This window comes from Oncorhynchus clarkii, chromosome 19, assembly GCF_045791955.1.
Source record: "Oncorhynchus clarkii lewisi isolate Uvic-CL-2024 chromosome 19, UVic_Ocla_1.0, whole genome shotgun sequence".
NCBI lineage: Eukaryota > Metazoa > Chordata > Actinopteri > Salmoniformes > Salmonidae > Oncorhynchus > Oncorhynchus clarkii.
Genome location: NC_092165.1, coordinates 7,087,990 through 7,098,820, shown reverse-complemented (window position 1 = coordinate 7,098,820; position 10,831 = coordinate 7,087,990). Strand labels below are relative to the sequence as shown.

The window sequence follows — 10,831 nt, the reverse complement described above, 5'->3', positions numbered from 1 at the left end:
AATAGAAATAAGGCCATCCTCGTCTTAAACGGCATTGACAGCCACTGGTTTGTAGCCCAAACTGTTTGGACGCTACAAATGTTTTCGTGAGAATACTTTTCGTGAGAAGATTTTTTGGATGTCTGCTGGTCTGAAAAACACCCCTGTAGGCAGATTGAGAAGCAGACCATGCAAAAAATCCAATCAAATCAAATCAAATTAAAAAAAATCTAAATCAAAAAACACATATCTTTAGTTTAAACAGATGGATTTTGATGGGGATTTCTTTATTATGCCAATTATGCTGCTGCTCCCTTGGGGTGGGATGTGTGCAGTCAAAGCATCATTTACCCTAAACTGTGTCCTAAACTGTGTCCTGAGCACTAAACTACTAGCCTAGTCAAGCAGACTGACCACTATCTAGTTTCACTGATATGTGAAATCAGACCGGTTTCACATTGCTACTAAACTACCTCAGGTTATTTGTTTTGTTATAATACAGAGTCAGTAGGAAAGCAGAGATGTTTTATTCATGACAGATGTAAACTAAAGACTTACATTATATTACAAAAATAAAAACATCTTACAGTGCAAATAACACGTTGAGAAAGTGCCTAGAGAGAGAGAGTACTGTTGGCAGTTTTTTACAAAAGGGACATTCATTTCCATTGTGGCTTTGGCCATGTTTCAGGCTGACTACCTTGCAGACGCCTGCCAGAGTTCACACGTGGATAGGTGTTCAACATATCAGCTTCACACATCAATCTGATGCATCATTTCGCCGACAATGATGTATCACGCAAAGCATTTGTTGATGCAATGCAATGTCTGCAATATGGTCGGCCTGGAACGTAACCGTTAACATTAAGAGGCAGTGCTGGGAAGGCAGTCAATACATGAGCCTTACTCTATTACCATAACCAAGTGGGAAGGTGGCATTTACCACATAAGACAGAGGAAAATCCACTTGAACGCCCCTCCAACTGGTAATTACTAGTCTATCACCCATGAGCTACAACTTCTCCCAAATGCAGACCTCTGATGTCACCTGCTAAGGAAATTAACTCGATAACAGCATTTTCAGCAGATAAATGCAACGAAACCTTATTAAAAGCAATCTATTTATCTATCTATCTAATCTAATATGGCTTTTGAAAACTATAATTAGTTGGCAAGCATGATGGCTGTACTTTGTGTTTATGGTTGTGGCCGCTGGTTGGCCATTAGCCAAATCAGTGTTTCCCAACAAGTTCTAAGCATGTGAATGAACCTCACAACGTTTACATGACAGATTCCCACTTGGTTATGAACGCAGCATTAGATCAGATAAGTAGGTCTCTGAGGGACGTAGTGAAGAAGGCAGAGACCAGCAGACACACCAACAGTGGGAGGGACAGAGCCATGGAGGGCGGTCCCGCGTTGCGGACGATGGAAAACCGACAGGTGCCGACATTCATGGCTTTGTCCACCGCCTCCAGCTCTACTGTCAGAGAGCAGCACGAAGCGTTGAACGCTGCTGCAACAACCGTCTGCTTCAGGTCCGTGTGGGTGAGGCTGCCTACGCCCTGGAGGTGTGTGAGGCTGGCGATGCCTGTGCCATTGACGCCGTCTGTCAGGTTGGCAGAGAGCTGCCAGAAGGCGGAGCTGCAGGCTGCTGGGTCAGCTGGGCAGTCGACCACCGAGACGCTGACCACCTCACACTGGGGAGGGGTGAAATCTGTCACCTGCAATGGGGGGGAGAGATTAAGAGATGAGGAGAAAGAGAGACTTGGGTTCTATAAATCTAATTCTGGCCCAGAGATTTGGTAGTACTTTCTCTGACCACCAGAGTACTTGTGCGGCTGAGCTTCAACACTCTTAAAGAGGAGCTGAACTCAAAAAAATACTTATTTGGTTGAAAATGGCCTACAAGGCATCCTTATTAGTCAAATACATGTTTTATTAAACAATATATATTATTACATATTATTTAACTAGGTAAGTCAGTTAAGAACAAATTCTTATTTACAATGACGCCTTGTCCAGATATCTTTTGTTGACAATTTGCATAGAAAATAGATGCCTGCTACAGTGCGTTTCCACTGAAGGTCTTGTCAATAAAAAAAGCTGGACGGAATGACGTCACACCTACAACAACTTTTTTGCTAAAAACCTAGTGTTGGTTAAAATAATAAAGTAGTTGAGTTTATCCATTTAGGGAAATTGATGAATGAACTGCAGACAGCCTGTATGCCCTCCCACCTATCTGGTTCATGTCTCAGGTAGCCTGCAAACGCCTGCATGGACAGAATGCAAGAATGTACTCATATCTGGCATATTCTAATAATTCTAATGTGCCAACGTGTCGCCACAGTCAGCGCCATGATGAAACTTGCACTCTAGTAAATCTGAAATAATTGGATGTTGAAACTTGTATCCAGCCAATCAGAAAAGCAAGGCGAAGCAATTCAGGCATTCTGGAAAGTCAGGACAAGGATCCTGCAAAGAAACATTATTTGTTATAGTTGAAATATAGATTTAGCAAGCTGTTGGCATTTATAATCACATGCCCTGCATACCTTCACAATTATTATTCATCATTTATTTTTTGGTCGAATTAACCTGGATCAATAGAACTTGCCTATTGACTACAAAGTGTAAATAGGATAATTTTGGTCATAGAGTCAGTTTTGATCAAAACAGAGATGAGTAATTGAGGTCGTGGCTTTTTACCTGAGGGTTGGGTTTTGATTTCAAATCTCTAGCCTACACGGGACCACTGACAGGCACAGTCTAATCACAGTTAACACTAATTATACAGAGTACAGGTGCCAGTTGTGCTGCCACACAATTATTTCACAGCCGATCGAACCATTAGCATGCAGAGCTTTGGAATTGTTCTAAAACAATCTATTGTCACAAATTTTAACGTTGAAAGAATTCGTTTTAAATTTACAAAAAATAATAATAAAAGGCTTGTTAATTTTCTGCAACTCAAACATCTTCACATTCGTGAGCTATGGTTAGCATCAAACAACTTTCATCAGAGATATGGATATATGATGATGCTTATGTCTCCGCCCTAACAATGAGATTCTTTGTCCACGAAACGGAACGGCGGGCTGTCAAGCACCTGCCATTTACAGGTTCTGGTTCCTCCATTTATGTTTTGAGGTTGGACTTTAGCACACTAGCACGGTTAGCAGTGTGCTTAAGGTTAAGATATATATTTTTTAAGAAGATAAATTGTAGAAATAGGCGGGGTTTATGACTTTGTGGCTGTGGTATCTTGTGACGACCAGGCACAACTCCGATACAAAGTGTTTTTTTCTCAAAGTTGCAGGGATGTCACATGTCCTACTTATAACAGTACACTCATAAACTAATCACTGTAAAACTTAGATTAGATCAAATAAGCCACATGTAGCAAATAAGCCATTACATTTTCTGTTAATCAAATTCAACACTTATTGACCTCCATACAAAAACTCCTCATTTGGTGAGTGAACAAAACAAAAACCGCCACCTGCCAGAGTAAACAGATTTTGGGACCTGTTATCCCTCTCTTCACCTCTTTCTCTTTGATTACGCTCAGCGCATGGGATTCTTGACCAAACACGTCACGCGGTTGCTAAGCAATTCGTCACCCAATGTACTGTGGCCTGATTGGGACTGTGACTCGAGGGACAAACAACAATTGCTGTCAGGATACGATATAGCGAACATAACACACCCACATTGAACCACACCCACAGGTGGCTCCTTAATTGGGGAGGACGGCTCATAGTAATGGCTGGAACGGTATCAAACACATGGTTTCTATGGTTTCCATGTGTTTGATAACATTCCATTCACTCAATTTAAGCCACTGTTATGAGCCGTCCTCCCCTCACCAGCCTCCTGTGATGCCAGGTTACCTTGGTGGTGTATAGACAGGTGCCGACATTCATGGCTTTGTCCACCGCCACCAGCTCCACTGTCAGAGAGCAGCACGAAGCATTGAACGCTGCTGCAACAACCATCTGCTTTAGGTCCGTGTGGGTGAGGCTGCCTACTCCCTGGCGGTGTGTGAGGCTGGCGATGCCTGTGCCATTGACACCGTCTGTCAGGTTGGCAGAGAGCTGCCAGAAGGCAGAGTTGCAGGCTGCTGGGTCAGCTGGGCAGTCGACCGATGAGACACTGACCACCTCACACTGGGGAGGGGTGACATCTGTCACCTGCAATGGGGGGGAGAGATTAAGTGATGAGGAGAAAGAGAGACTTGGGTTCTATAAGTCTAATTCTGGCCCAGAGATTTAAAAAGCGAAATAATTAAATAAAAAAAGCTGGACGGAATGACGTCACACCTACAACTTTTTTGCTAAAAACCTAGTGTTGGTTAAAATAATAAAGTAGTTGAGTTTATCCATTTAGGGAAATTGATGAATGAACTGCAGACAGCCTGTTTGCCCTCCCACCTATCTGGTTCATGTCTCAGGTAGCCTGCAAACGCCTGCATGGACAGAATGCAAGAATGTACTCATATCTGGCATATTCTAATAATTCTAATGTGCCAACGTGTCGCCACAGTCAGAGCCATGATAAAACTTGCACTCTAGTAGATCTGAAATAATTGGATGTTGAAACTTGTATCCAGCCAATCAGAAAAGCAAGGCGAAGCAATTCAGGCATTCTGGAAAGTCAGGACAAGTATCCTGCAAAGAAACATTATTTTTTATAGTTGAAATATAGATTTAGCAAGCTGTTGGCATTTATAATCACATGCCCTGCATACCTTCACAATTATTATTCATCATTTATTTTTTGGTCGAATTAACCTGGATCAATAGAACTTGCCTATTGACTACAAAGTGTAAATAGGATAATTTAGCTTAAGGTTAAGATACAACGGCTTACTGTCAAGCACCTGCCTTTTACAGGTTTTGGTTCCTCCATTTGTGTTTCGAGGTTGGACTTTAGCACACTAGCACGGTTAGCAGTGTGCTTAAAGGTGAAGATATATTTTTTTAAGAAGATAAATTGTAGAAATAGGCGGGATTTATGACTTTGTGGCTGTGGTAACTTGTGACGACCAGGCACAACTCCTCCCCTCACCAGCCTCCTGTGATGCCAGGTTACCTTGGTGGTGTATAGACAGGTGCCGACATTCATGGCTTTGTCCAACGCCACCAGCTCCACTGTCAGAGAGCAGCACGAAGCGTTGAACGTTGCTGCAACAACCGTCTGCTTTAGGTCCGTGTGGGTGAGGTTGCCCACTCCCTGGCGGTGTGTGAGGCTGGCGATCCCTGTACCGTTGACGCCGTCGGTCATGTTGGCAGAGAGCTGCCAGAAGGCAGAGCTGCAGGCTGCTGGGTCAGCTGGGCAGTCGACCGATGAGACGCTGACTACCTCACACTGGGGAGGGGTGAAATCTGTCACCTGCAGAAAAGAGAGAGAGAGAGAGAGTGAGTAATCATGGTGAAGAGGGAGAAGAGATGAGGAAAGGAGGCTATTTAGAAGTGGACGGGCCCATACGGTGGAGACGGGCCCATAGGGTGGAGACGGGCCCATACAGTGGAGACGGGCCCATACAGTGGAGACGGGCCCATATAGTGGAGACGGGCCCATACAGTGGAGACGGGCCCATATAGTGGAGACGAGCCCATATAGTGGAGGCGGGCCCATATAGTGGAGACGGGCCCATACGGTGGAGACGGGCCCATATAGTGGAGACGAGCCCATATAGTGGAGACGGGCCCATATAGTGGAGACGGGCCCATATAGTGGAGACGGACCTTATAGGCCTGTCAGCTCTCTAGTGTATCTTTATATATCCACATTCTAGCATATCTAATAAATCTATTTGTATATACACTGAGTGTACAAAACATTAAGAACACCTTCGTAATATTACGACCCCCCGTTCCACAGGGATGCTGGCCCATGTTGACTCCAATGCTTCCCACAGTTGTGTCAAGTTGGCTGGATGTCCTTTGGGTGGTGGACCATTCTTGATACACATGGGAAACTGTTGAGCGTAAAAAACCCAGCAGCATTGCAGTTTTTGTCACAAACCAATGCGCCTGGCACCTACTACCATAACCCACTCATAGGCACTTAAATATTTTGTCTCCACCCTCTGAACGACACACATACTCAATCCATGTCTCAATTGTCTCAAGGCTTATGAGTCCTTCTAACCTGTCTCCTCCCCTTCATCTACACTGATTGAAGTCGATTTTACAAGTGACATCAATAAGGGATCATAGCTTTCACCTTGATTCATCTGCTCAGTCGATATCATGGAAATAGCAGGTGTTCTTAATGTTTTTTACACTCAGGGTAGATATATCTACATATCTGAGGTTACCTTGGTGACGACAGAGAGGCGCAGGACGGCGTAATTGGAGTCGGCGGTGGCCCCGGGCGCCACAGCCTCGATGGTCAGGGTGACGTCTGTTCCTGAGGGGGTGTTGGCGGGCACCGTGATGGTCAGTTCACCGGTGGCGTTTCCTCCGGTGGTCACAGCGATGCTGATAAGTTAGCAGCAGCAACGGGTTAGCATTAAGTGTCAATACAAGTGATGCCAAGAGAGGACAATAATTAGTCATGTTGAGTCATTTTGCTAGCAGAGAAGAAGCTAATTTTAACCAGATAACCTGGTCCCAGATCTGTTTGTGCCTAAATTGCTTCTACGACCAATGTGTCACGCAACAATGACCACAGAAATGGGAAAGACCATACAAACAGATCTGGGACCAGTCTCAGGATATTCCAGCCGTGATCCCTACCTGCCGGGGACGTTCATTTTGAAGTCTCTGTCGTTTCTGGCACTGATTTTGTAACTGCCTCCAGTGGTGTCGGTCATGACGGTGAAGGGAAGGGTGAAGGTTTTACCAGGCTCCATGCTTCTGTCCACCACGGCCTGAGAAGACAAGAACAACAAGAAAGAGGAATTGTTGAGGAGTTGTTGTGAGGTCCACTTTTTTAAATGTGCAGTTTGTTTGTTGGCTCATTTACAGAGACACATTTCTGTGCTTAGAAAGTCCATGTTGTAATTTGTAAGTAGGCCCACAGTACCACAGTACTACATGTTTAGGGAGTAATAGTCAGTCACGTTTTTCTTTCTGATATGGTCTATAAATGTCTATGACCATGGTCTTTGTCTAACACTATCCCAACATGCAGTATAGACTAATTCACGATTTACAAATAAAAGGCGTTTTTCAATGTAAACTTACCTTGATGGTAACCTTGGAGACAGACATCTGAGTGGTGGACTGTCTCTGGAACACGGTGGAGGAGACCACGTCTGTCCCGTTCAACAGCACCACAAACTCCCCCGCAGGGACCTTGGTTACCGTAACTAGGAACTCCCCGTTGCCCATGTCTTCCAAGGTACCGCCTACGACTTCTAACCCTGACACGGTCACCAAGGCAACGTTGGCCACCTTGACAGAGGCTGGGCCCTTTCTGCCCAACACTGATACCAACAGCATGGCAGGCATACCTGGGAGAAGGAGAGAAGAGAGGAGGAACGGAGGGAAAGAGAGGGAGAGAGAGAGAGGAGGATGAGTGTAGGGGTAGGGGGGGAAAAAGGGAGATTGAGAAGGGGACGAGTGTAGGGGTAGGGAGAGAAAAAGAGGGAGAGAGAGAGAGAAGAGATAAATTATTTTGAAGTGTGTGGCTATGTAACTGTTCTAGGTTCAGATCAATTATTACAAATGACAATTAACTGCTTTTTGTGACTTTGATGAAGTAGGCTTTATACATTTATAAAATGCATTGTTTCGACCCACACAACATCAAAGAGGGCCAGCCTACTTTCTGATAGAGAATACAGCGATGAGTGCAAAACCTCTCGCCAGTGAGAAAAACAACATGCACAATGATCATCTGCCTCTAACGGCTGTAATGAAGTGGCAGCTGCATTCATGCAGATGATGTCGCCATGATGTCGCCATAGTAAATTTGTGATTGACAGATTACCTGGTTGATATGGTAATGATGATGATTAAGATGATGTTGTAGTGTTTTACCTGCTTGTGGACGGCCAGAGATGAGGGCATATCCTGGGTGAGGTCCCTCGAAGGTCTCCACAAAGTCATAAATGAAGGCAATGGTACTCTGACCTGGACACACACACACACACACACACTCAGTCAGGGCTGTATTCTCTCCCTTCTCTTATGGCGCTAACAGACCTGGGGTGAAATACTTTTTGACATATTTGTACATGATTTAAAATAGTTAGGTAATGGTTAGGTAATAGTTAGGTAATGAGTTAGCTAAAAGGGTTAAGGTAAGGGGAAGGCGTTAGCTAACATGCTAAGTAGTTGCAAAGTTGCTAATTAGCTCAAATTGTTCTGGTGAGTTATTAACCTTTGGGATGCGAGACGATTGCGTAATACAGCCACCCATCCACCACGACCAAACATCCATCCTCCTTTTGTTTTTGCATTAAGAAACCTTCTGTCTGATGTAACTATACCAAACATAGCAGACATTTGAAGTCTGTTGAAGTCTACATTTGAAGTTTACATACACTTAGGTTGGAGTCACTAAAACTTGTTTTTCAACCACTCCACACATTTCTTGTTAACAAACTATAGTTTTGGCAGTTGGTTAGGACATCTACTTTGTGCATGACACAAAGTCATTTTTCCAACAATTGTTTACAGATTTTTAACTTATAATTCACTGTATCACAATTCCAGTGGGTCAGAAGTTTACATACACTAAGTTGAATGTGCCTTTAAACAGCTTGGAAAATTCCAGAAAAAAATGTCATGGCTTTAGAAGCTTCTGATAGGCTAACTGACATCATTTGAGTCATTTGGAGGTGTACCTGTGGGTGTATTTCAAAGCCTACCTTCAAACTCAGCACTTCTTTGCTTGACATCATGGGAAAATCAAAAGAAATCAGCCAAGACCTCAGAAAAACATTTCTAGACTTCCACAAGTCTGGTTCATCCTTAGGAGCAATTTCCAAATGCCTGAAGGTACCAAGTTCATCTGTACAAACAATAGTACGCAAGTATAAACACCATGGGACCACGCAGCCGTCATACCGCTCAGGAGGGAGACACGTTCTGTCATCTAGAGATAAACGTACTTTGGTGCGAAAAGTGCAAATCAATCCCAGAACAACAGCAAAGGACCTTGTGAAGATGCTGGAGGAAACATGTACAAAAGTACCTATATCCACAGTAAAACGAGTCCTATATTGATATAACCTGAAAGGCCGCTCAGCAAGGAAGAAGCCACTGCTCAAAAACCGCCATAAAAAAGACTAAAAAAAGACTATGGTCTTGGTCTTGTAGTAGATTGTTTCACAGGTGGCAGACAATGTGAGAAGGCTTGTGAACTATATTTCCATTGTATCTGAGAGGAGGAGGAAGGACATTTATGACGAAATGAGCGGTATATAAACCTTTGTACATGGTATTATGACCAGAGCTCTCTAAATAAACATTCCTGACAATTGTAGCTGGGCCTCCGTCTGATTCAACCAGTTTCCTAGAAATTCTGGGTATCAGGCTGAGTAATCAATTTAAATTGGGTTTATGAACACTGAGAACTTAATTCTCTTGACATTACCTCAATTACATCGACGAACCTTTACCCCTGAAAATTGACTCGGAACCAGTTTTTTTCTTGCTTTTTCTTACTTACTTTTTAAAACTCTGAATTGTTGGTTAAGGGCTCATGAGTAAGCATTTCACAGTAAGGTCTACCTACACCTGTTGTAAACTCAGCAAAAATAAAAACATCCTCACTGTTAGCTGCGTTTATTTTCAGCAAACTTAATGTGTAAATATTTGTATGAAGATATCAAGATTCAACAACTGAGACATAAACTGAACAAGTTCCACAGACGTGACGAACAGAAATTGAATAATGTGTCCCTGAAGAAAGCGGGGGTCAAAATCAAAAGTAACTGTCAGGATTTGGTGTGGCCACCAGCTGCAATAAGTACTGCAGTACATCTCCTCCTCGTGGACTTCACCAGATTTGCCAGTTCTTGCTGTGAGATGTTACCCCACTCTTCCATCAAGGCACCTGTAAGTTCCCGGACATTTCTGGAGGGAATGGCCGTAGGCCTCACCCTCCGATCCAACAGGTCCCAGACTTCTCAATGGAATTGAGACCCGGCTCTTCGCTGGCCATGGCAGAACACTGACATTCCTGTCTTGCAGGAAATCACGTAAAGAACGACTAGTATGGCTGGTGAAATTATCATGCTGGAGGGTCATGTCAGGATGAGCCTGCAGGAAGGGTACCACACGAGGGAGGAGGATATCTTCCCTGTAACGCACAGCGTTGAGTTAGCCTGCAATGACAACAAGCTCAGTCCGATGATGCTGTGACACACCTCCCCAGACCAACTCCAAATCGATCCCGCTCCAGAGTACAGGCCTCGGTGTACTGCTCATTCCTTTGACGATAGACGTGAATCCGACCATCATCCCTGGTGAGACAAAACCGTGACTCATCAGTGAAGAGCACTTTTTGCCAGTCCTCAGTCTGGTCCAGCGACGATGGGTTTGTGCCCATAGGCAACGTTGCTGACGTTGATGTGATGTCTGGACCTTCCTTACAACATACCTACAAGCCCTCAGTCCATTCTCTCTCAGCCTATTACGAACAGTCTGAGCACTGATGGAGGGATTGTGCGTTCCTGGTGTAACTCGGGCAGTTGTTGTTGCCATCCTGTACCTGTCCCGCAGGTGTGATGTTTGGATGTACCGATCCTGTGCAGGTGTTGTTACACGTGGTCTGCCACTCCGAAGACAATCAGCTGTACGTCCTGTCTCCCTGTAGAGCTGTCTTAGGCGTCTCACAGTACGGACATTGCAATGTATTGCCCTGGCCACATCTGCAGTCCTAAGGC

General features: G+C 44.2%; 1 protein-coding gene across 1 annotated transcript in view; it reads right to left on the bottom strand.

The window, feature by feature from the left end:
• Positions 1 to 413: 413 nt before the first annotated feature.
• LOC139374665 (von Willebrand factor A domain-containing protein 7-like) overlaps positions 414 to 10,831 on the bottom strand; it is a 19,622-nt gene continuing 9,204 nt past the window's right edge. Inside the window, exons 13-19 of the mRNA XM_071115719.1 lie at positions 7,977 to 8,069; positions 7,179 to 7,447; positions 6,729 to 6,862; positions 6,308 to 6,470; positions 5,077 to 5,376; positions 3,876 to 4,175; positions 414 to 1,703 (exon numbers count right to left, since the gene is read on the bottom strand). Of these exons, the coding sequence (XP_070971820.1) occupies positions 1,302 to 1,703; positions 3,876 to 4,175; positions 5,077 to 5,376; positions 6,308 to 6,470; positions 6,729 to 6,862; positions 7,179 to 7,447; positions 7,977 to 8,069 (1,661 nt within the window). The 3' untranslated portion in view covers positions 414 to 1,301. The remainder of the gene's footprint in view (positions 1,704 to 3,875; positions 4,176 to 5,076; positions 5,377 to 6,307; positions 6,471 to 6,728; positions 6,863 to 7,178; positions 7,448 to 7,976; positions 8,070 to 10,831) is intronic.